This window comes from Panthera pardus, unplaced genomic scaffold, assembly GCF_024362965.1.
Source record: "Panthera pardus isolate Hobbes unplaced genomic scaffold, ASM2436296v1 HiC_scaffold_7, whole genome shotgun sequence".
NCBI classification, from domain to species: Eukaryota; Metazoa; Chordata; class Mammalia; order Carnivora; family Felidae; genus Panthera; species Panthera pardus.
Genome location: NW_026527002.1, coordinates 6,985,748 through 7,013,440, shown reverse-complemented (window position 1 = coordinate 7,013,440; position 27,693 = coordinate 6,985,748). Strand labels below are relative to the sequence as shown.

At 37.7% G+C, this 27,693-nt stretch overlaps 1 protein-coding gene across 1 annotated transcript in view; it reads right to left on the bottom strand.

Annotated features, from left to right (window-relative positions):
• The window catches only part of LOC109250218 (uncharacterized), a 59,115-nt gene that overhangs the window by 14,240 nt on the left and 17,182 nt on the right, over positions 1-27,693 (bottom strand). Inside the window, exons 4-7 of the mRNA XM_019421228.2 lie at positions 20,006-20,109; positions 18,051-18,227; positions 15,031-15,243; positions 3,725-3,902 (exon numbers count right to left, since the gene is read on the bottom strand). Of these exons, the coding sequence (XP_019276773.2) occupies positions 3,725-3,902; positions 15,031-15,243; positions 18,051-18,227; positions 20,006-20,109 (672 nt within the window). The remainder of the gene's footprint in view (positions 1-3,724; positions 3,903-15,030; positions 15,244-18,050; positions 18,228-20,005; positions 20,110-27,693) is intronic.

The window sequence follows — 27,693 nt, the reverse complement described above, 5'->3', positions numbered from 1 at the left end:
TATAGAACACACTACCTCAGGATAACGTGAACCCTGAAGATTTTAGCCAAGGCCACAAAGGGTCAGCTAACTTGTAGTAATGTTCTAAGGATTCCTGCTTGAAGGCCATATCAACACGCGTCTTCATACATATTAATACCACTTCCTACAAAATGGGTTCTCTGCCTTTAATTCTATTAATTGCTTCTTCCTACTGAATCTCTGAGAGAGAGAATCTTACCCCTCACTTGTCCATGTCTCTATCCTGGCTCTTGAATTCTCATACAATGACAAGATACATAATGAGTGATACATAATGTACTGGGCTATAACATCACATCAATGCAAAGTGGTATTACAGTCACTTTTACAGGTTGAAAATAATCAGTGGGAAGGTATGAGGCTAAGAATTTTAAGTTTCCGGGGCTCCTGGGTGGCTCAGTCAGTTAAGGTCCGACTTCAGCTCAGGTCATGATCTCACAGTTCGTGGGTTCGAGCCTCGCGTCAGGCTCTGTGCTGACAGCTCAGAGCCTGAAGCCTGCTTCCATTCTGTGTCTCCCTCTCTCTCAATCTGCCCCTCCCCTGCTCACATTCTGTCTCCCTCTCTCTGTCAGAAATAAATAAACATTAAAAAAAATTTAGAAAAAAAAAAGAATTTTAAGTTTCCTTTTAATTTGAAAATCCAGAATCCTTTGGAATAAGCCCTTCAGGGGTAGCAATCTTGATAGAGCTGAAGTCGATAACTTTACACTATGTTTGAAAATCCTCCATTCATTGTTTTTAAGTGGAAGAGGTACTTGCAATAAAAGTCTAGCATTCACTTAGAACTTCCGTAATCTAGTCAATGGACAAAATTCCATGATTTTCCCCACGGGTTAATCCAGATAGGAACAGCTTGTTGATCACAGGAATTTGCATCTAGTAAGAATGACTTGTAAGATCTCAGGCTGGTAAGTGACAGCCCAAAGTAGGGCAAGAGGAACCCTTCGGTATATCCAGGATAGACAGGAGCCCGTAGGCAATACCCCACAGGGTTAAGGAGAGCCAAACAGGCTTCTGAGACTGCTAGAGTCACCATGGGGCATTCAGATTTAAAAGAAGTCTATCATCACTGAAATTGAATGCACAATTCCACTTCTGGTAATTTATGCTAAGAAAAAATTTCAGATCAGTGCAAAAATAGGTATGTACATGAATGATCATCCCAACATTGTTTATAAGAACAAAAAATTAAACCACAAAATATCCAACATTAAAGGACTGGTTAAATAATTTGTAGTAAAGGCATTAATAAAAATCACTTGAAAATATGGTATAAATCTGAGTATTGATGAAAACGATATCTTTAAGTAAAAAAGCAGAAAAAATTGTTATATATATACAGAAGTCTATATATATATATATATAAAATATATATATATAGACAGAAGCCCTATATCTTGCTAAAAATATACTTTCAGTATATTTAGAGAAAGTAAATATATCCAACACACACTTTCACAGAAAAAAATCATGAAAAAATATACATAAAAATGTAAATAGTTTTTATCTCAGATAGATTTCTACATGAGTATATTTTCAAAATTTTCCACAATTACATGCATTATCCATATAATAAAAATAATAAAGGGGAAAAAGAAATTATATAAACAGATTACCGATGTCTATCAACCAGGTTAATCAGTGTAGCATCAGAAGAATCAGTGTCAGCCCTACTGGCTATAAGCTCTTAAAGTTCATTTACAATCAATGCGTTTTCAAACACATTATCACATATAAAAGTGAAGTTTCAAAAGACCACAAGAAATAATATATCTATTTTCCAAAGTGAGACTAAACTATATAACCCATGTTTCTCAGTGTGTGGCATAAAATAACCAACTACAAATGTTAGGTACTATTACTGAAACAAGGACTTTCATGTGCATTTACTTGCTTGACCCCACCAGCTTCACTGGGGAGACAGGGAAGGTATTACTGTTGTCCCAGTTACACAGACACAGCTGCCTAAAGTTAGTCGACTTACCTAAGAGCATACAGCTGGTAAACAGAGAGAAGAAATCATCCGTGCTCTAGTAAGAGAACTACATTGTAATGCCTGCAAAAAAGAACGACTTCTTTTCTACCGGTACCAATATCTTAGGTTGAGAGACACGGCCTTTAATTCTCTCTCTCATGTGTTGCCACAAATTATTTGTGCTCGTTCTCATCTCTTTTCCAATTATTGCTACCTCTGCCCTCTCATCTCTTCCTCACTGTTCCCCCCTTTCTTCCTGTGCTCTTCCGGCATGGTCGGTGTCCCCTACTAGCTGTTTCACACTACTTTTTCTTCCACTCCACCCTGTACGTTCCTGCTTTCCCTCAAGTCATCTGTTTCCCTGCAGAGGGCCAGAGACAGATGGCAAACCCATTTTGTTGAGTAGGAGTGCCACTCTGTGCCAGTCTGTGGAAAAACAGAGGGTGGAGGGAGTGGCGATGAGGATGACAGTAAGTTAAGGTGTACTAGTCCAACAATTTGCAAAACTTGAAATATGGCAACTAAAGGCTGAGAAGGAACTGAGGCAGACAGCACAAAGAACAGGGCCAGATATATCATCATGTTAAGTCAAGCTCTTATTTAAACTATCTTCAACAGGATATTTTATACATATATATATAATATATACATATTTCACATACATATGTGAAATATATATAATACATACATATTTCACATATGTATGTGAAATATATATAATATATACATATTTCACATATGTATGTGAAATATATATAATATATACATATTTCACATATGTATGTGAAATATATATAATATATACATATTTCACATATGTATGTGAAATATATATATAAGTATATATATTTCACATACATATGTGAAATATGTATATATTTATATATATAAAGAAGATATATATAAAGAAGATTATATATATATAATCATAACACATATACGACACATATATGGTAATGTATCTTATAGGGAGATACACATGTAGACTTTGAGAAGCAAAGAGAAGTTAAATAAGAGTCAGACTGACTAAGAAAATCATCTAGATTAAGCCAACGTCCATGGGACTACATCAGGCAAAAATTAGACAGCAAACTAAATTTGCAGATAATTTAAGAACACAATGGAGTTACCTCACTGGCCTTTGTGTTCCAGCAAATACATTCTAAGCTTAAACTGTTTAAATAAAGTCCTCAGATCCCCACTTCAATTAGCTAGGGAATCTGAACTTAGATAGGAGAGAAACCAGTTTCAAAACATTCACATTTCTGTCCTATCCTTGTACTTTTTCCCCCAAATCCTATTTTTAATTCAAATCCCATTTGTAATGATCTTTTTTCTATCTCATTTTATACAGTGAGCATTAAAAATTAATAGCAATGAAACTGAGAATATTTCTAACAGATCCATTTCCCCACAGCGCATATGGAGATACCATTAAATAACAAAATACACATACACACACACACACAAACACACACACGTGCAAATGTACAAACAAATTTTAAAACTACAAAGGAGCTTAATACAGCAAAAACTCTGTATCTAACATTAACTACCTGAAAATTTGGGTTAAGTGATCTTCATAATTTTTTTCACTGCTTCTAGAATAACAGCAACTTACAAAAAGGCTAATTAGCAGAGATCTGCTTAGTAAAAATGTGATGAAATTATCAGACACGAAACTATCACAAAGCAAACCAAAATGGAAACATTTCAAAGTAAACGTACATTTGACGACTTGTGGATAGAAGAAAACATTCCCATTCTTGGTATAAATAACTGGTTTTGCCTGTCCATCTGACTCAAGTCCAACAAATAACCCCGGGCTTTTCGTAGATTCCAGGCTTACAGATGCATTTTCCAAGTTCTTCTTTATTTTAAAATGACAGTCAGTATCTCCTGTACCCTGTGATCAATATAACATGATTTCATGAATGTAAGCAAATACCAAAGGGCAGAATTTAAAACCAGTCATTTGACAAGAATATAATTTTGCTTCATTTTCCAACCTCGGGATGAATACAGAACCTTTCGCATATCCTGCGCTACGCACTTCACCTTGTTCCATAGATCCAGAAATGAGACCGTGTGTTTGGCTGAGGCAAGGGCGTATGCCCTAGACAAAAGGCTCCGAGTAACCAAGGAGCTTCAATGAAGGAGAGTGTACTGTATGCTGTGTTTCATTTCAGAGTTATTAAACTATTGGTAAACAGAGAATACTAAGATGTGAAACTTTCCTTCTGAAAAATACTCTAAGATAATGAAAAAAAGGGCTATTCTCACCGTAAGTCCATTTACACCTAAACATAAACCAATTTTCTGTGCTATTCCACATTGTCTGAATTGAGTTTTTACCAGTAAACAGAGTTCACATAAATTACTCAAAGACTGCATAGCAAAACATTCAAGAATTAGGTGCTTAGGCATAATCTACATACCCTTCAGATCATCAAAATCATCTCTCACCTTTTTAAAGGTATGTATCATGTCCTATTAGAAAATATTTCACCTTTTTCACCATTTACTGCTTTAAAAAGTTTTCTTATAAGATTTAGGAGTTCTAGAAAATAAGTTTTGTGAAAATGAATCAAAACTTGTAATGCAACTATTTTATTTGTAAAAGATGACTGTATTCTGATCTCTACCTTCAAATGTGAACTTCTTTTAGATGAGAAACAATGTGCCTGTGGTCTATTTCTCTCTCACAATATAAATATGGCTTAAGCAACTTCTGTCTTCTGTTCTTGTTATGGGTACAATAAAATTCTGGCTTTGATTTGTTCATAGCCAAGTAGAGCACATGACCACACATACAAATAATAATAATAATAATAATAATAATAATAATAATAATAATAAATGTGTAAGGGCCAACAGGATAGAGATGGACTCCTTGGGTGTAGGGAGAAGAAAAGGAACTAAACTGAGGAAAATCAGGAAGGGATTCCTAGAAAAGGTGAAGCCGAGTTAAGTGTCAAATAAGAACTAAGCTAAGTGGAGGAAAATGAGGGGTGGTAGGTAGTGGATTTCAGGCGCAGGGCAACATGAACAAAACTAAGAGGCCAAAAGCAATTTGGTGTGTAGATGAACAACTTGTTGATGTTCTCGAGCAAGAGAGAGGAAGGTGAATTCAGAAAGGTCGTATCAGTTTGTATGCAACATAGGAAGTCGAGCCTGATCTCAGACTGTGGCAGCCACTGAGGAGTGATATGGGCACATCTCAAATTATCTTCAGGAAATTTCTTTAATGCCCCTTTAATGACTCTCTAATACTCATTATCTACCCAATAAGTTACATCACGCTCTGCAGTTTTCTAGCAATGATAAACAGAATCTCAATTCTCTCCTGCTCTTCAAGTATACACCCCTGGAGGTTCCTTTTATTATCTTTTAGAATAGACTTTTTAAAAAACGTTTATCTATTTTGGGGAGAGAGTGAGTGGGGTAGGGGCAGAGAGAGAGAAGGGGACAGAAGATCTGAAGTGGCTCCACGCTGAAAGCAGCAAGCCCAAAGCAGGACTTGAACTCATGAACCACGGGATCATGACCTGAGCCAAGGTCTGATGTTTAACTGACTAAGCCACCCAGGCTCCCCTTTAGAATAGATTTTATATTTTAAAACAGTTTTAGATTTACAGAAAAAATTGAGAGACAGTACAGAGCTCTCCATATATCTAAATCTACTTTTTCCTATTAACATATTGCATTACTAGGACACATTTCTTATAATTAATGAACCAATGCTGATACATTATTAAGTAACACTTCACTGATATTTCCTTAATTTTTAACTAATATCCTTTTTTCTGTCCAGAATCCCACCCAGGATACATTTATATTTGGTCACCATGTCTCTAGACTCCTTTTTGCTGTGGGAGTTTCTTATATTTTCCTTGTTTTTGATGACTTTGACAGCTTTGAGGAATACTGTTCAGGTATTTTGTAGGATGCCTCACTATTGGAATACGTCTGATGTCTTCCTCATGTTTAGACTAGAGTTTTGAGATACTGGGAAGAAGACCACAGGAAAAGGTGCCATTTTCATCACATCAAATCAAGGGTACAAATTTTCAACGTGAGTTATCTCTGTTGAGGTTGACCTTGATCACATGGCTAGGTGTTGGTCAGGTTTTCTACTGCAAAGTCACTGTTTTTACACCCGCTCCCCACCCCCCCCCCCCACCGCCCTTCCCATACTCTATTCTTTGGGAGGAAGTCACTGTGTGCAGTCCATACTTAAGGGAAGGAATTGTGCTTCACCTCCTTGCAGGCAGAGTATTTTATGTAACTTATCTGGAATTCTACATAAGAGATTTGTCTCTTTCCCTCATTTATTTATTTATTAAATCATTTATGTATATTACTATGGGCTCATAATATTTATTTTATACTCCAGGATATAATCCCACACTACTTTGTTTCTCAAACTGTTCCAGCTTTGGCCATTGAGATCTTTCAGTTCTTCATAAGTGAAGTGTCTCTTAAAGTGTCTCTGAAAGTGTGTGTGTGTGTATGTGCGTGTGTGCTCGTGTGTATGTGTGTTGGCGGATCTCAGGGTTCATGAGTTCGAGCCCCAATTCCAGTAAAAACATGAGCCCCGCTTCAGGTGAGCCCTGATTCTCTTCCTCCCTGCCCCTTGCTCACTTGCATTCTCTCTCCCTCTCTCTCTCACACACAATAAATGAATAAATAAATAAATAAATAAATAAATAAATAAATAAATAAATATTTCTGTTTAGACACATGAAAAGATGTTCAACATCACCCATCATCAGGGAAATACAAATCAAAACCACATTGAGATACCACCTCACACCTATCAGAATGGCTAAAATTAACAACTCAGGAAACAAAATACATTGATGAGGATGTGGAAAAAGGGCAAACACTTTTTCACAGTTGGTGGGAATGCAAACTGGTGCAGCCACTCTGGAAAACAGTATGGAGGTTCCTCAAAAAACTAAAAATAGAACTACCCTACGACCCAGCAAGTGCACTACTAGGTATATATTCGGAAGACACAAAAATGCTAATTCACAGGGGCACACGGGTCCCAATGTTTATAGCAGCACTAGCGACAATAGCCAAATTATGGAAAAAGCCCAAATGCCCATCAACTGACGAACAAATCAAGAAGATGTAGTAGATGGAGTATTACTTGGAAATCAAAAAGAATGAAACCTTGCCATTTGCAACCATGTATGGAACTAGAGTGTGTTATGCTAAGCAAAATAAGTCAGAGAAAAACAGATATCATATAATTGCACTCATATGTGGAATTTAAGAAACAAAACAGATGACCATACGAGAAGGGAAGGAAAAATAAGATAAAAACAGATGGGGAGGCAAACCGTAAGAGACTCCTAAATACAGAGAACAAACTGAGGGTTGCTGGAGGGGAAGTGGGTGCAGGGGTGGGCTAAATGGGTGACGGGCATTAAGGAGGACACTTGTTGGGATGAGCAGGGGGTGTTAAATGTAAGTGATGAATCACTAAATTCTATTCCTGAAACCATTACTACACTATCTGTTAACTAACTTGGATTTAAATTTTAAAAATAAATAAATAAATAATCTCATTAGAGCAGGAAAAAAAAAAAAAATCTCTGTTTTATCCCTAACCCAAATACAAACGGATTAATGGAATGCAGATAGGAAATAAAAGAAACTACGTAGGTTCTGGATGTAAAAGGGTCCTGTTGTATTTTGTGTGTCTTCCTACATATCCACAACATATACCAATGGGACAAAGTCTTGTTAGAGTGTTGATGCTCTGACCGCCGCTGCAACAGCATGTGATGTGCCTTTGCCTCTATCTGGTTTCTTTCTAGAAGGACACTTCCTACTCATCACCCCCAAGTGATATTTTAACTTCTTATTCATTACTGAGCACCTACCAAATGTCAAACCTTATTGAAGAGTTTGGGGTATTTTAATAAACGAAGCAAATAAGAACCTCTTCCTTATGATGCCCACATTCTACAAATTAATATACATTCTATACATTGTACTATTATTAATGGTTCTCATCAGCTTTCTCTTTTCCAGGATGACTCACTCAACAATTTATTCTTGTCTTAAAGTCTGTTGCTTGTGAGGGGAAGAAAATCTTTGTTGCTGTCCTCAAGCCCCTCTGTGTATTCTTGAAATCTCTTTCATGCTATAAACATTAAAACTAATGCATAGACTATGGTCTATAATAAACAGCAAAATGTAAGATCGTTTTCTGGAAAATTCAAACAAAATAGCTAATCTTACAATTGTAATAAAATTCTTCAAAATTTTTTGATTAAGTAAAAACATAATTTCAATTCCCAGTTTCCAGTTCTGCATGTAAGAAACTTAGAAGTTACTACTCTGTCTTAACAAATAAAAAGCTAAACAGATTGAAAAATCACCAACTCCTTTTAGAACCGTCAGAGGAGTGAGGATACAGGTAATTGCTGCCCCCAAGAGTAGAGAGACAGACAGGCAAATACAGGGAGTCACAGCTTACCAGAGCAAAGACTCAAAAGCAGGAACTAATGAGGAAACCATGCCTGGGTAGGAAAACTTGAACTATTATTGACGAATTGCTCAACTGAGCCTCAGTGAGGACAAGTCTCAGAGTTAAAACTCCAAGGAATTCCAGTCAGAAACAGGACCCTGTACTTTGTGCCTTTATCTCCAAGATCTCAACCAGGGCCCTACAGTGAATATCAAAGAATTCCCTTGTGCTTCTGGCAGGGGGAGGGAAAAACGAACCATTTTTAAATACACATACCACTTTGTTCTTCTTAACAAGAACTGCCCACAGGAAAAAACCACTTAATGACAGCCTCAACTTTCGGGGTGTTATCAGACCCTTAATGACCTGGGGAAAGGGAAATATCCAACTTCCGCCCACTCTAGCTATCCCAGAACTGAGAAGCACTTGTTAAGTTCATATTCTAGGGGCGTAGGCTCACTAAAATCATATGATCTATTATCATCTACATAAAACTAAGTCTTTTACTGAATTTTATACTTTTCAATCCACTGCTCTAGCATTATATACCCAGCCCAGCCCATTTGTACATCTATACCACTTCTTAAAAATATGAATTATCTTTAACTTTGTAGTTATGTACATCTAAAGGAAAGAGGCAAAATTAAATAAATTTGCCATGAGAGAATCTGTCCCAGTTTCTGCAAACGAAATTCTTGCCCATGAACAAGGATCCTCCTAGTGTGGGTGTATCTATGTGTGTACGTGTCTTTTGTTTGTATCCTGTTTAGTTTATTTTTCCTCCAACTCTTAACATCTCTTTTTCCTTTACACTGATTCTAGGTGATGAATTCCACCCATGTTTCGAGGCTTGTTTTCTTCTCTGTGTCTTTATTTTTTTTAATATTTACTTTTAAGAGAGAGAGAGAGACAGAGCGTGAGGGGGCGAGGGGCAGAGAGACAGGGAGACACAGAATCGGAAGCAGGCTCCAGGCTCCAGGCTCCGGGCTGTCAGCACAGAGCCCGATGCGGGGCTCGAACTCACAAACCATGAGATCCTGACCTAAGCTGAGATAGGATGCTTAACCGACTGAGCCAGCCAGGCGCCCCTGAGGCTTGTTTTCTTCTTTAAATTAATAGCATTACAAATGTCCCCAGTGAAATGCATGTTTGTTGCTAACTTGAATCTTCACCACATCAGGTGATTTATTCCTACACCATAAAAATTTCATAGTAACAGAAACATTTATTATAGAATCAGCATCATACTTGATGATAAGTATGCCTGCCTATGAGAAATGTTTTCAGGGGTGCCTGGGTGGCTCAGTCGGCTGAGCTTCCAGCTCTGGATTTTGGCTCAGGTCCTGATCCCAGGATCGTGGGATCCACCCTTGTGTTAGGCTCTGCACTGAACATGCAGCCTGCTTAAGATTCTCTCTGACCCTCTATGGCCCCCCACCTCTCTCTCTCTAAAATAAAAGAAAAAAAAGAAATGTTCTCAAATATACAATGGCAGATACATTGGAAACATTAATGCTCTTATTCAATTCCATTCATACAATGAACATTTGTTGACTAGCTACTAGGACCGAGGCACTATTAGGTTTTTAAGGTATAATATGAGTATGCGTTACCATTTACCTTTGAGTTCATTTTAAGCCCCTTTGGAGGCTGTGAGCATGCCTTACAACAGCCTCTAAATACATGCAAAGGAGAATCGTTAAGATGATTATTACCATTCTGTTTTCAAGAGTAATGTCATTGCAGCCTAATGATTTCTGGTCAGATACAGTAAAAGTGAAAAATAATATGCCTGATTCTTATGCATTAATACAGTACCTTATGAGCAAAAAAGCTATCCATTTTGACTAAAAAGATCTACTTACCAAAATTTTAGATGAAGAATTTTACTCAGACAACCACATCAATGAGTCACTAAATAAGTTATAAAGAGAACACTATGATGGGAACGGCAGAAAGTAAAATACAAATGCTGAAAGTTCTGGGGAGGCTCTTCTCCACAAAAGTTCCAAAGTAAAGTTTAAACATCAATGTTGTTTAAATGGTAAACACACAGGGGCGCCTGGGTGGTTCAGTCGGTTGGACGTCCGACTTCGGTTCAGGTTACGATCTCGCGGTATGTGAGTTCGAGCCCCATGTCTGGCTCTGTGCTGACAGCTCAGAGCCTGGAGCCTGTTTCAGAGTCTGTGTCTCCCTCTCTCTCTGACCCTCCCCCGTTCATGCTCTGTCTCTCTCTGTCTCAAAAATAAAGAAATGTTAAGAAAAATAAATTAATTTTTAAAAAAATAAAAAATAAATGGTAAACACCATCACATAGTAACCTGAGTTCTCCAACCTTCAGTTGTTTACATGAGGCTGGTATACACAAAACAAATAGACACGTGGGATCCACAGGAGGAGCCCTCACTAACCTTGATGTCCCCTGACAGTGTTGGTGGGGGGAGACCATAGCCAAGGGGCCAATCCCAATGAAAAGCTAGAATAGGATTGATCTAGACTGTGCCTGATGGATAAAAGACTTAAATTTAGAATAGAAACTCTTCAATCCTGGCCAATCTTTTAGTAACTACCTAAAGGGAGTGACTCATTCATTTACATAGATCACTTTGGGGTAAGACCTGCTATTGTTGTTTTCTTATCTTATTATCTGTCTTGCTATATGAGTTTAGGGGTAAAAGGATGTCATTACAAATATAAGACAGTTAGTCCAGCCTCTGCTACGCAAGCGACACTCAAAAATATTAGTCTTTCTCCTCTCTGCTTTCTTTGCTGATCCTGTTACAATTATCAGAAAGTTCACCTTTGGCAAGAATAGTGGCACATTTTTCTAGAATTTACATAGCATTCAGGAGCCTGTGGCTTCATGGAAAGTCTCTTTAAAATTTCAAATCTTTTGGGGCACTTGGGTGGCTCAGTCGGTTAAGCATCCAACTTCGGCTCAGGTCATGATCTTGCGGTCTGTGAGTTCAAGCCCCGCATCAGGCTCTGTGCTGACAGCTCGGAGCTTGGAACCTGCTTCTAATTCTGTGTCTCCCTCTCTCTCTGCCCCTCCCTCGCTCATGCTCTGTCTCTCTTGCTCTCAAAAATAAATAAAACATTAAAAAAAAATTTCTTTTTAATTTCAAATCTTTTAACAATAACTTTCCAATGCAATAATTTTTCCAAGAATAAGCTTGAAATTTCTAACAGGAACACCAGGAAGGTAAAGACCTCTACCATATGTTTGAGCTTTGATTTTAGGAGGCAAGTGAACAAAAGTAACAGATCTATAAGTTTGTCATAGGTTAGGAAGACTCCAAAATCTTACCTTAACTGGAGATTTTTACCAATGTTTTAAAAAAAGAAAATAGTAACAAGATTTCCTCTGCAGCCTTCAAGGGTTACACACACCTCACCCTTTGTGTGCTAGTAGTGGTTGGGGAGCAGTGTTTGAGATTGAGCTGGTACACACTGGGAGAGCCATGCTCGTTTTTTAAACATTGAAATACTTCCATTTGAGATGGTAACTAGCTGTGGTCTGAGCCCCTAGTTCCTCCTGGTGCGCTGGCTGTTCCAGCAGGAGACAGCCTCTGGAGGTCCTGGCCCACTGCTGGGATTGGGGGCAGGGGGCAGGGACTAGAGCCTAGCAGAAGAGATGGCACCCTGAGCAGGGACTAGATCCTAGCAAAACAGATGGCACCCTGAGCAGAGACTAGATCCTAGCAGAAGGGACGGCACCCTGATAACACGGCCAGCAGTGCCTCACCCCCATCGTGGACCCCCAAGGCTCCTTTGCTCCCTGCTCTTCCTTCCAGACCCCCTCCCCCTTACTAGTTTCTTTTCCATCTACCTCCTGCTTCACAGGCATGTGTGGTCTCACAGGACCATGACCTAAGAGGAAGGTCCTTAAACCTCCAGTCAAATGACATGCAATCAAGGTATCATTCCCAAAACGCCTAGAGAATCTCTGTGTTATGCTCTATTATGGCCCGAATTTCTTCTTTTAATGTTCTAAATATCAAATTCCATGTAATCAAACCAATTATGTTCCTTCACCTTTGTCAATATATCTCACTGGGTTCCCCACTTTGGCTCTGTCCAAGCCAAACAGAACAAATGCCTCTGTTTTCTTCAAGTTAGGAAAGATCTTTAAGAAGAAGGGATACTTGGATTTGAAACCCGAACACATGATTGCCTGCCTCAGTTCTAAAGTACAGAGGAAATTCTGAACTTAGCTTTTCATCCTGAGAAGTCTATCAGGAAGGGAAAAGAAAGCACGGGCTGAAAGGACACAATTTTAGATTCACTCACTCACCTAAGCTGTCAACAAGATGGGTTCTAGGAAAATTGCTAAAGAAGGAAACTTTATTTTTGCATTGGGAATCACCTCCCCTCTATGTATATGGACCCTGTTCTCCTCATGGGAGTCATTCCAGCTCTCCCATCTTGGTATCATGAATCCTCCCAAAAAAGGCGGGGCTTAGAAGGTAACCTGACCTAGACTGATTCTTGGCTCTGACACCAGCTGCTGAGCTCTGGGAAAGTTGTGTAGCCAGGCTCACATTCAGCTTCTTCATCGGAAGAACGAGCATGCCAACAGTTTCCCTGTGACAGAATACTTCTACATACTAATCTGTAAGTTTCCGCCCGTCTGCCTGTGCTCACCAAATTCTTTCAACTGAATACCCAGGACTTCTTCCAGTTCCCTCAGCCTCGTCACATAGAGATGAGTCACTCAGCACAAACAAGAAGAACACGAAGAAAACAACAGTAAGTACTTAGTGTAGGGCAGAAAAATTCAAGATTCTGCTACACTCTTGCAGAGGAAATGTGCTCACGTGCAGGGACAAGAGAAGCAGCATACTGGGAAAGAGGGGGAAGAGACAGGGCTCACACAGACTGGAGAGGGAGGAATGGGAGAACCATGAAAACCACCATCCAATTGAGTATGACACAACAGCTAAATGGAAGGTGACTGACAGATGAGCTATCCCCTCGGTTGATATCTAGACAAGACACAAATTTCCAATGTTGGTTCATCTACTTTAAAGTGACATTTATCTTTGCCACCACAAACTCTCCCCAGAAATTTAAAAACACACATATTCCAAAACATGTGTCATGCAGTGATACAGATCTGTCTCATGGTTCTGAACACTCCCGTGAGCCCCCAAAGCAAAGACTCGTATACTTTGTGGACGCTGGTGATACAAAAGGAAAGCTACCTCCTGATGTTCCTCCAGTAGGATGACTGAGCATTAGATGAAATCATACTCTCAGTCTGGCCATAGTAGTAATGTTACCTGTTTTGGTTTCTTTTTTTTTTTTTTAAGTTTATTTATTTATTTTGAAAGACAAACAGAGAGAGAGCGCACATGCACAAGTGGAGGAGGGGCACAGAGAAAAGGAGAGAGAGAATCCCAAGAAGGCTCTGCATTGTCAATACAGAGCCCAACGTACGGCTCAAACCCACGAACCATGAGGTCATGACCTGAGTCTAAATCAAGAGTCAGACACTCAACCAAATGAGCCACCCAGGTGCCCCAAAAGTAACGTCACCTGTTTTTAATCTTAATTGGTTCACATACCAGTTTGCCATAGCATGGCACCATGGATTCTTCTGTGAAATTTCACAGTGTTCTTGTGAGTCAATCAAGGATACTAATTAAATATGTGCATGCATGTGCTTTTCTCTTTGCACTCTGAACACCAGTGCAGCTCACCAGACACAGACTTGCCAGTCTGCAGCAGAGACAGGGGCCCACACAATGATGAGTAGTCTAAGCCTTCCTCCTTCTCACCCCCAGAAGCTCATGCAAACACTACCATATAATTGATGCCATACTGGTAAGGAGAAAAGGGAGAGGAAGCACCCCTGGGTCTATCTTAAAGATACAATTTAAACTAAATTGTTTCAAAAAAGAACAGAGGAACACAGCATTAGCAGTCAAGTTAAATGTGTAATCTTACATGACCCTCAACCCATAGAAGAATTATGATATATGAAAGGTGTTATGTGAGTTGCCTTCTATGTCCCCTCCTAAGTCAGGATGTTAAAGAAGATCCCCTAATATTTAGACTTTAAAATTACTTCCTTACTCAAAGTGCAGGGTTTCCATTGGTGGAAATTCAGGCACCAAAAGAAGCAGTAGGGAAATATTGTTGAGCTGGGACTTTCTGGAGCCTTGGTTCTCAATGTATGGTTTATAGACCAACATCATCAACAACAGCTGAGAGCTTATTAGAAACACAGACACACAGGTCCCACCACAGTTCATCTGAATTAGAATGTGCTTTACGATACAATTCCCAGGTGATTTGTGTGCACATTACATTTCAGAAGCAATGTCTAAAGGGTCGGACAGAATCCCTCTCTAATCATATAAAGCATGTGGCTGCCCTCCCAACTTTTCAATAAGTCAAGAGGACCACCATATATAACATCCAATTTCTAAAACGTTTATGGGTTAAAGCTAAAAAAACAAAATACTCAGAAAGAGCCATTCTCATATCTATCATTGGCAAACGTATTAAACATTGGCTGAGAAAAATACAAGCATATGCTTACTGTTCCATCACACTGGCCATCCTTAATCCTCAGATACATCCCTGCATTTTTCACACTTTCAAACATGCAAATACCAGAGCTGATTTTATGCACTTTCCAGTAGGATTTCTCAGACTGGCTTCCCACTCCAGTGCAGCTCCCATCAGGCTGGAGACACAGGGCTTGGCACAGACTCGTGGCAAGTAGAACCACAGCACTGTTCAGGAACACGCCCTTCAGGATGACATACAGAACAGAAGGCAGTAAATAACAAGCTCATGTTTTGCTAAAAGAAGATGGCAAGAGAGCCCATTCTTTTACAGAAGTTATAGTGATCAGAATCTTACCAGAAACTTGTTGGCTAAAAATGAGCAAAATAAGGAATAATTTAACTACTATGCAAAACTATACAAAATTAAGGGAGGTTCTCTGACTGGCTCATTATAATATACAACAATTATTATTCATTGAGAATAAAGGATCAGTATTTAATGCTACAGAGATTTAAAAAAGATAAAAAACCACAAATACTTCTCTTAAGAAATTTATAATCAATATAAACAAATAATTATAATATTAATACAAAGCAGAATAAAAACAGTGTACTACAAGTGTACCTGAATTATAGGATGCACCTTATTAGGTGCATATTAGGTCAATGTACATATGTAGGAATGAATGAATAAAAAGAGATATCAAATACAACTAAAGTATTTTTAAGTAAATCCTAGGCAACCAATAACTTAAGAAGATGTAAAAAAATCTTGAAAGTTTATTAGAATACACTAATACTGTGCAGAAATAGATAAAATACATAAACACACAAGTCACTGAGGACAAAATACAAATGGCAAATACACATTAAAAAAAAAAAAAAGGCAGTTCACCCTACCTTATTACTCTAAAAATTGTCAAAAGTTTTTTTTAAAGACCATACTCAACACCAAGTTCAACAAGATGGATCCTCTCCTACACTGCGAAAGGAATTGGGTAGTAAAGCAATTAAGGAAAAAAAGAAACAAACAAAAACAGACTCTTAAATACAGAGAACAAACCAGTGGTTGCCAGAGGAGTGGGGGATGGGAGAATGGGTGAAATAGATAAAGGGAATTAAGAGCACACTTTCTCTGATGAGCACTGAGAAATGTATAGAATTGTTGAATCATTATATTGCACACCTGAAACTCATGTAACACTGTATGTTAATTATATTTCAATTAAAAAAGAGAAAGAAATTAACTTTGCTCACACAGGTCTGGCCTTTGCCTTTGGATTCTGAAAGGTAATTTCTAAACCTTTGGATTGTTATGCTTGATAGGAGTTTTTTGTTTGCTTGATGGTCTTGAACCAGTCACATAGTAAAAATCTGAATTAGGGTGGCAGTTTTGAGTCACAAGATGTCAGCTGACCTCCTCTGAGGCTGGAGACTGAGATCAGCAACATGGACTCTTTGTATGACTGAACCCCAATAAAGACTGCACACCAAGGCTCATGGGAGCTTTCTGAATGGCAATACTCCACGCATATTGTCACATATCAATGCTGAGAAACAAATGCTGTCCTCACTCTATAGGGAGAGGACAACTAGAAGTTGCACCATTTGGTACTTTCTACGTGTCTCTTCCCTTAGATGATTTTAACCTGTATCCTTTTTCTGTAATAAACCATAACCATGAGTATGACAACTTCCAGTGAGTTCTGAGCTATTTTACTAACTTATCAAAACTTGATAGTGGTCTCAAGGACTCTGGAACTCTGAAGTGTGTGTCAGATGTGAGGGTAGTCATATGAGCTGTCCCCTTTTAACTTCACAGTTGGTTTAATGTTCACAGGATTTAAAACTAGTACATTTCTGGAAAGAAAGTTGGCAGTATGTTCCCATAGTCTTAAAGGCTTCATATTCTGACCCTTAAATTCAACTTCAAATCATTTAAGCTAAGCAAATCCAAATATGTCAAAGTATGTCAAAGTATATTTTGCAGTAACATATGCAGAGGTGGTAAAATGAAGAGATTAAGATTAAACACCCAGGGGCATGTGGATGGCTCAGACAGTTAAGTGCCCAACTCTTGGTTTCGGTCAGGTCATGATCTTACCATTCAAGGGTTTGAGCCCCACATCAAACTCTGCACTGAGAGTGGGAGCTGCAGGGAATTCTCTCTCTCTCTCTGCCCTTTTCCTGTTTTCTCACTCTCTCTCTCTTTCTCAAAAATAAATAAACTTAAAAAAATTAAAAATCCAATGAGAGACAGAGAGAGAGAGAGAGAGAGAGATTGATACATAAACAAACAAACATATACATACACCTTATGTTTGGGTATAAAAATCATGTTGTTTTGAGAAAAATAATATTACCATGAAGTGTTTATTATATAGTAAGCATAAAATGTTTTGAAGACAAATTGACTTTGATTTGAATCACGATCCACCATTTATCCACTAGTTATGCTACACTAGTCAGATTTTAACTTCTCGGAAAATCTTTTCTTCTATTTAAAATACAAATAATAGTATCTGTCACTATTTTTAGGATGATTAAATATAATTTTGTATGTGGTAAAGCTCTCAGTAAAGTGCTTGGCACAAAATAGGCAAAATGGTAGGTATTGTTTTATTATGATAACAATAATATTTTTAAGATAAACTCAGAAGCACATACTATAAAGAAAGAAGCATAAAATGATCACACATATACAACACTCAAAGAGTGTAAATATTCTAATTGTTAGACAAGTTAAATATATACGTTTGATTCCCAAATGTAAGAGTCTCTAAATTTGTACTAAGAATTCCCACATTTATGGTTTTCACCTACAAATTCAATTGAATAAAGGATGTCACTCCTATCAGTTCCAGTGCTGCTAAAGCTATGATCCCTATTGCCTTCCACAGTCTGGGTAAACAGAATGGCAACAGGCATCAATGCCACCTAGTGGGAAAGAGATCTGATTACTCCATTCTGACTCCAGAGCTTTCCTCAATAGAGCGAAATAAAGTAGGTATTTAGCAATATAAACTTCAATGACTTTCCACCATTTTACCTTGACAAAAACCACAAATTCTTTTGAAAGGTCTGCATAGCCTGCTGATGATTCAGCAGCTCTTTTGCCATGACGATCAAAAATAACCATATGACCGGGAACCAATGCTGACTCAAGAAGTGCACAGCGGTTGGGCTGATAAAGCACTCGCAGCTCAGTGCAGGCTCCACCACTAGCCTAAAAGACAAGGAAACAAACAAGCAAGCAAACTCTGAATTAGCAATAGAAAATAATTAAATTTGAAGTGTTGGCACATTCTATGTATGTACAGGTCTATTTCCCTCTATAGACTCCTCATATTATCTATCACATGCTTTTGTCATTTAATTGTTTTGATTTTCCAGCCTGATTTCCAGGGTCTTATTCCAGGAACTTTCTGTTGATTTCTCAGAACTCATGGAAGAGTACCAGGTAACAACAAAAAAACTTCAGCAGCAGGAGAATTTAATGAGTTACTGTATTCTGTTGCTTATTTTTCATTTCTTCATTTGTGTTCTCCTAACTCAAGACTCCTTTGGACCAAAAGCTGAAATTAACAGGCACGCATTATTAGGTTTTGTTTACAAAAAAATTAAGCAAATCGAGGAGGTTATGCTACAGGGAAACATTCCTGGCTCAAAGTACTAGTTGAGATTTTACCCCATTTCCCCTCAGTGCCTTGGGGAGGCACTGGGCCTGAAAAGGAAGGACACATGGGTGTCCTTGAAAGGCTTGGCCCATGGCACTCACTAAAGCTACCAAACTCAGCAAAGTGCTCTTGTGTAAATATGGTAGGTAAGCAACAGGGCTATTCATCTCCAAGAAGCCATCTGATGTTTGATGAGTACATCAGCAGTTACTGGTGTGGACTGAAGCCAAAAGGGCTGTTACTGGATATTCCCAGACCCCCATACCAGGAAAAGTCTTGTGTGTAACAAGATGAGTCTCGTCGTAACTAAGATGGAAACTCTCGCCAACCTAATGGGTTAGGGGCTTGGAAGTAAATTTAATTTGAGTTTAGAAAAATAAATTTCTCAAACTCTTGATCTAATTAAGTAGATTTCATACTTACTACATTCTTATTTATAAGCACTTACTATGACCAGGATCTGTGCTGAGCAGAACGTGCTACAAAGTAGAGCACAGGATGACGTGCTAAGTCCAGAGCAGAGGAGAAAAGACTTTGTAAAGAAAATTTGACGGATTATCATTTAGCCTGAATTTCAAGCCTACAAATTATATACGTTTTTTTCAATAATTATTATTTTCCCTTAAGTTAAATAATACACTACGAGTCAAAAATCATGTAATATTATATAGCATTACATGAAAAGCTGTAGCATGAGTGCTAGAATCAGAATGCCAGTGTTCAATTCCTGCTTCCACATTTACTGCCTATGTGACCTTGAGCCACTCACTTCATTCTCCTACACATCAGGTTCCTCTTCTGTTAAACAGGGATAATAACGAATGCTCTCACAGGGCAGATATAAAGATTAAGCATTATAACACATATTAAACATTTTACAACAGTGCGTGACAGCTATCCTATGCGGTCTCATTTTTCAAAATAAATAACATGCATATATTTTTTAAAACAGCTTTATATATTAAAAGCTACTTTTCAAACCTAAACTAAGCAATACAAAGCATCCTTAGGTGACGTTATTAGTATTTCTTCCCCAATAATATGCTCCTTGAAGGGACCTTTGAGAAATCAGATCGTCCCCTTTTGGAGGCTTATTAATACTTTGAATGTTATCAGAAAAGTGGTCTAGTTTTCTTGTCTAAATTTTAATTGCTGAAATTAGGACCATTTATGCAACAGAATATCAAAAGTTAGTTAGACAAAACAGAATAATGAAAAGGGTGAAAGGGAAAGCCAAAGGAAATACAATTTGATAATCTTATAAAAATAAATTATATATGGATACAACACTATTGATAAACAGCAAATAAACAAAATCACTACACACCATTCCAGTGACAGTACTGTTGTCAACAGCAAGAGAAAGATGCCTGATTACATGACTCTGGAAAATGCACATATTTCCTTTGTTGAAAATAACATCAAAGAGACCTGGAAAACATTTTAGGTATTAGCAAGTAGTAATTCATGCTTTTAAAGTATTTTTTCTTATTCAATTATACACTGAAACCTCCTGATAAGACATTTTATGACACCTCTCAGTTAAATATTTTTAATTAGTCAAAAGACAGAATGCCACTAACCTTTGATTGTCTACGAGTTGCTTGGCAATTTGGTGGAATTTCCATGGAAAATCCCTAATGCCTTTCCATGCTAATCGGTAAGCCCTGATACAACCCCAAAGAATAATACCTGACAGAACTGATTCCAGGAAAATAAATTATCCTGGTGCAAAAAAAAAAAAAAAAAAAAAAATTCCATTCCATAAATCTCAGGGACTTGGAGGTAAAATAAAATAACACATTATAATATAATAATGCATTACAAATACATATGACTTGAGCATTAGTGACTGCTTTCTAGGATTACGATGATTAAGATAATGTCATCATATATCTGATTGTTTTCAGTTTTCAATATACTGTTTTTTTAAGTAGGCTTCACACCCAGTACACAGCCCAATGTGGGGCTTGAACTCATGACCCCAAGATCAAGACCTGAGCTGAGATCAAGAGTCGGATGCTCAACTGACTGAGCCACCCAGGCACCCCAGGTTCTCAGTATACTTTTATATACCTTTTTATCTTAAAATGTATGCTTCTTCAAGGCATGAATTTTTGTCTACTCTGTATACATCCATATAACTGCACTTAGAACAGTGTGTAGAACATAGTAATTTCTCAAGAAATATTCTTTAGTCAATTAAATCATATATATATATATACACACACATAGGCATATATATGTGTGTGTGTGTGTATAGTATATATTAACAGATCCAGAGAGAAACTGACAGACTACAATAATGTAAGGAACTTTAACACCTGACTTATAACAATGAATACATCTAAACAAAGAAATCAATAAGGAAACATTGACTTTAAACAATATGTTAAACTAGATGGACTTAAAAGACATACACAGAACATTCTATTCAAGATCAGCAGAATACATATTCTTCTCAAGTGTACATGAAACATCCTCTAGGGCAGATCATATGTTAGGCCAAAAACAAGTCTCAGTAAATTCAAGAATATCAAAATCATATCAAGAATCTTCTCTGACTACAATGATATAAAACTAAGAAACCAAGTACAAGAAGAAAACAGAAATCCACAAAAATGTGATGATTAAAGAACATGTGGGTCACCTGGGTGGCTCAGTCAGTTAAGCGACTAACTCTTGATTTCAGCTCAGGTCATTCATGATCTCATGGTTCTCATGTTCTCATGATCTCATACACTGTATGCTAACTAACTGGAATTTAAATAATTTTTTTAAAAAAAAGAGGGAAGATCATAGCAGTGCAGGCCTAAATCAAAAAATAAGAAATATCTCCAACAATCTAACTTCATGTTAGAATCTAGATGTAAGACTCTAGTTCTGGTTCTGGCAATAAAGAGTTCAATAATTCATTCAACCACTATTTACTGACCACTTACTACGTGCATGAAATATTTTAAGTTGTAACCTAGATAAAGATTCTCAATGTTCTTATCTGTCCAACATTCTTATCTTTACAAACAAGAGGTGGGGCTCCTGAGTGGCTCAGTCAGTAAGGGAGAGAACTTTTGATTTCAGCCCAGGTCATGATCTCCACTTCATGAGATTGAGCCCCAGAGGGGGCTCCACACTGACAGTGCACAGAGCTTGTTTCTGATTCTCTCTCTCCCTCTCCCCCTGCCCTTCCCCGACTTGCACTTGCTCTCCCTCAAGTAAATAAACTTTAAAAAAATAAAAACAAGAGGTAAGTCTATATAATCTTAAGTTCCTGGCTAATTCTAACATCCACTGGATCTAGTCACACTAATGTCACCAAAACGAAGTCTAATTGCCAAAATCCAACAGAAGCGTTTCAGTCCTTATTTGGCTTTGCCTCTCTACTCCATCTGAACCTGCAGGCACCTTTTGAAACTTCACAATCGCCCTCCTCACTAACTTCCTTCTCAATTGCCCTTTTCATGCACAGGGTTCTGTCCTCAGCTGATTAACCTTCTCACTTTTCACTGGCTCCCTGGGAAGTTTCTTTTGATAATCCATAAAGTGATAAATGCCAAGTAAAATCTAAACCACCCCCTCAACATCAGCTCATATATATCACTTCCTGTTAAACATAAACAACTGGGTATCTCACAGACACTTCAAACTCCATATATACAAACGAGAGCTCACAATTTCCCCTACACTCCTAGCTTCCAAATGTACTCCTCCTAAATCTTCTGTATCTACGCTTTAGTTGGCGATCCCATCAACAATTTAATCACCCAACTCAGAAACCTGAGAGTAACCTTTGCCCTTAATACTCCTTTACCAATAAATGATGAAAGCCTGCCAATCTTATCTCCTAGAAATTCCTCAAAGCATCCCCTCTACTCTACCAATATTCCCACTGAAGTATTTTTGGTCCTCATCATCTTCTGCTTGACATGTTACAAGAGGCTTCTAACTGGTCACTCCTTCTCTAATCTCCCTGCACATCCTGAAATCTTACCTCCACTTAGCTATCAAAGTATTTCTATTCTACTTCAAATCCATTAACAGCTATGTCCCACCCATAGGAGGGAATAAAAGAAGTTGCCTTCAGACATACATTGGCCCTTCTCTCTCAGGTATTTGTATAGGGGCCACAGACTAGTCATGGAAGGGGATGGTTTGACTTACACATTGCAGTAGACACCTTTTGATGACCAGCAGACTACTTTTAACACAATATTCTTGTGGTATTGGGATAAAGGGTTTAAAACATGCTTTACGGTCTCTAGAGTAAAACATCAGATTTAGCACTCTCTATTGCAACACTCAAAAAGATACAGGAGTGCTGATTCATAGGGGCATGAACCCCAAAGTTTATAGCAGCACTTTCAACAATAGCCAAATTAAGGAAAGAGCCCGAATGTCCATTGACTGATGAATGAATAAAGAAGATTTGGTTTGTATATTCAAAGGAATACTACTTGGCTATGAGAAAGAATGATCCTGCCATTTGCAACAACGTGGACGGAACTGGAGGGTATTATGCTAAGTGAAATAAGTCAGTCAGAGAAAGACAGATAACCATATGTTTTCACTCTTATGTGGATCCTGAGAAACTTAACAGAAGACCATGGGGGGAAGGGAAGGGAAGAAAATAGTTGCAAACAGAGACAGAGGCAAGCCATAAGATACTCTTAAATACAGAGAACAAACAGAGGGTTGATGGGGGAGAAGGGAAAATGGGTGATGGGCACTGAGGAGGGCACTTGTTGGGATGAGCACTGGGTGTTGTATGTAAGCAATGAATCATGGGAATCTACCCCCAAAACCAAGAACACACTGTATACACTCTATGTTAGCTAACTTGACAATAAATTATATTTTAAAAAATTCATCTTGGACTTACAGTTGGATTCTGAGTTAAGAAATTCAGCAATTTACAAAACAAAATAGCCCTGATTTGCTGAAGACTGGTATAAGCGTTAGTCTCACCTCTATGTATCAACTCAGAGAGAGTTACACAAGGTCAGAGAGCAAAGTGAGCAGCCATATCCAAACCATGAACACGTACTTCTGACATCCAGAGTTCTCTTCTTCCTTTACATCTCCTTTCCCTAATCTTTCTGAATTCAGAGACTTAGGTTCACTTTAAAGGAGACTGAATAAGACAACATCCATCCTAGAACACATTCTTTTTCAATTTAAAGCCAAGGAAGTCCTTCCAAGTCCTCTCCCTAAAATAGAAGAGCAAAACCAATGGCTTTTTGATCTCAGAGAAATGCACCTAGGATATGGTAAGAGCTGGAGCAGAAGACAAAGTGGCCAACGTGTATCCACTGCTATACTCTTTAAATTATAAGTATTTTTTAATTTGCTTTATTAGTACCTAGTAGCAGACAACCAGACAAACAAAAAAATTACAGCTAATCACCACCTAGTGAATCACCACATTCACTAGAAATAGGGCTTAAAAATGAGTAGATCAACTGCTAACAATAATCTAAGAGAAGAATTCTAGTAGTACCTACACAGAATCCTACCTACACAGACAGAATACGAAAGATAACACAAAGAAGGAGTAAGTTCTAGAAAAGACTGTATTTTTTGTTATTCAAAAAAAAAGTAGAGAATAAACAGCACAAGAACTTTCGTTTAAGGGGAAGAGGAAAATTAGCTTCCTTGGTATACCATGTAAACTATTTGATAAAGAAACAATGAAAAACTACAGAAAATCTTCTCTTCAAAGTCCTGAGAAGATTCAATCTATATCTCCTATGAAACAATACTCCTTAAATTCCTACTTCCCAATTAATTGTAACTGAAACTGGAAATTATCAAGCATGCATTACAGGTATCGTTACCGTACAATTGTCCAACCAGGATACTTTTGAGAGTAAAATGGGATGCCAATCAGATGGAATACAGATTCAAACAAGAACATGCAAACGAGAGTGTGTGGTCCTTTTAACTTATGCAATGCTTTACACAAGAAAAAGACCTTAGCCTTACATTTTAAAATTGGATAATAAGTGTGTGTTTGTAAGTGTCAAGCTTATACTAAAGCTAAAGCATCCATTTTTTATTATTAATTCTGCCTTAATGACAAAGTGTAATGAGTCTAAGACCCTCATGCACCACTGATCAGAGTATATACAACTGATATAACTGATATATTTAAAGGGCTGATATAACTCTTCTGAAAAGAGATGGGGCAATCTATAAAAAGAGGCTTAAAAATCTTGGGTGAAAGGAGAAACCAAAGGAAAATCAAAATAAATCCTGAAACAAATGAACATGGAAACACAGCACACCAAAACTTATGGGATACAGCAAAAGCTGTTCTAAGGGGGTTAGGTGTAGCAATATGTGCCCACATTTTAGAAAAGAAAGATCTTAGGGCACCTTGATGGCTCAGTTGATTAAGCGACCAACTCTTGATTTTAGCTCTGGTCATGATCTCCAGGTTCGTGAGATAAAGCCTCGAGTCAGACTCTGCACTGACATCATGGAACCTTTCAACATGGAAGCCTAGAGCCAGAAGAAGGTAGATCAAATTAAAGACTGGAGAAGAAATAAATGGTATAGAAACAAACAAACAAACAACAGTATAACACATCAATGAACCTAACAGTTATTTCTTCAAAATAATTATAAAATTAATAAACTCCTAGCCAGACTTATCAAAAAGAAAAGAGAAAGAACCCAAATAGATAAAATCATGAATGAAAGGGGAAAGACCACAGCCAATACCACAGAAATACAAACAATTATAAGAAAATATTATGAAAAATTATATGCCAACAAACTGGGCAACCTGGAAGAAATGGATGAACTCCTAGAAACATACAAACTACCAAAAGTGAAAACAGAAAGAAATAGAAACTTTGAATAGACCCACAATCAGAAAAGAAATTGAAACAGTAATCAAAAATCTCCCAAGAAACAAAATTTGAGGGCCAGAGGCTTCTCAGGGGAATTCTACCAGACATTTAAAGAAGTGTTAATACCTGTTCTTCTTAATCTGTTCTAAAAAACAGAAACATAAGGAAAACTTCCAAACTCCAAAACCAAAACCAAAGACCCCACTAAAAAGAAGAATTGCAGGGCAATATCCCTGAGGAACATGGAGGCAAAAATTCTCAAAAAGATACTATCAAATCAAATTTGACAGTACATTAAAAGAATTATTCACCACGATCAAGTGGGATTTATTTCTGGGCTGCCAGGCTAGTTCAGTATTTACAAATCAATCAGTGTGATACACCACATTAATAAAAGAAAGGATAAGAACCATATGATCCTCTCAATAGATGCAGAAAAAGCATTTGACAAAATACAGCATCCATTCTTGATAAAAACCCTCCACAAAGTAGGGACAGGGAGAACATACCACAACATCACAAAGGCCATATATGAAAAACAGACAATATCATCCTCAAAGGGGAAAAACTGAGAGCCTTTCCCCTACAGTCAGGAACAAAACAACAATGTCCATTCTCACCATTACTATTTAACATAGTACTAGAAGTCTTAGCTTCAGCAATCAGACAACAAAAAGAAATGAGGCATCCAAATTGGCAAGGAAGAAGTTAAACTTTCACTATTTACAGACAGCATGACACTCTATGTTGGAAACCCAAAAGACCCAAATAATTGATAGAACTAATTCAGCAAAGTTGCAGGATATAAAACCAATGTGCAAAAATCTGTTGCATTTCTATACACCAATAACAAAGCATCAGAAAAAGAAATCAAGCAATCAATCCCATGTGCAACTGCACCAAAACAATTAGATACCCAGGAATGAACCTAACCAAAGAGATAAAGGATCAGCACTCTGAAAACTATGGAAGACTTATGAAATAAGTTGAAAAGAACACAATGAAATGGAAAAGCACTCATGCTCATGGATTAAAAGAACAAACATTGTTAAAATGTCTATACTACTCAAAGCAATCTACACATTTAATGCAATCCTTATCAAAATAACACCAGCATTTTTCACAGAGCTAGAATGAACAATCCTACAATTTGTATGGAACCACAAAAGACCCCAAGTAGCCAAAGCAATCCTGAAAAAGAAAACCACAACTGGAGACATCACAATTCCAGACTTCAAGCTATATTATAAAGCTGTAGTCATCAAGACACCATGGTACTGGCACAAAAACAGACACACAGATCAATGGAACAGAAGAGAAAACACAGAAATGGACCCACAACTATATGGTCAACTAACCTTTGACAAAGCAGGGAAGAATATCCAATGAAAAACGACAGTCTGTTCAACAAATGGTATTAGGAAAACTGGACAGCAATATGCAAAAGAATAAAACTGGACCACTTTCTTATACCATACACAAAAATAAATTCAAAATGGATGAGAAACCCAATGTGAGACAGGAAAACATCAAATCCTAGAGAAGAACACAGGCAGCAACCTCTTTGACCTCGGCTGGAGCCACTCACTTCTTACCAGACACGTCACCAGAGGCAAGGGAAACAAAAGCAAAAATGAACTAATGGGACTTCATCAAGATAAAAAGCTTCTGCACTGTGGAGGAAACAACAAAACAAAAAGTCAGCCTACAGAATGGGAGAAGATATTTTCAAATAACATATCTGATAAAGGTTTAATATCCAAAATCTATAAAGAACTTATCAAACCCAACACCTGAAAAACAAATTATCCAGTGAAGAAATGGCAGAAGACTTGAATAGACACTTTTCCAAAGAAGACACCCAGGTGGCTAATAGACACATGAAATGACATTCAACATCACTCGTCATCAGGGAAATACAAATCAAAAGCATAATGAGAGGGGCAGCTGGGGGGCTCAGTAGGTTAAGCATCTGACTCTTATTTCATCTCAGGTCATGATCTCACAGTCATGAGACTGAGCCCAGCATCAGGCTTTGTGATGTGCATGGAGCCTGCTTGGGATTGTCTCTTTTCTCTTCTCCTCTCTTTTCTCCCTCTCTCTCTCTCTCTCTCTCTCTCTCTCTGTCCTTCCCCTGCTTGCTTTCTCTCTCTCTCAAAAT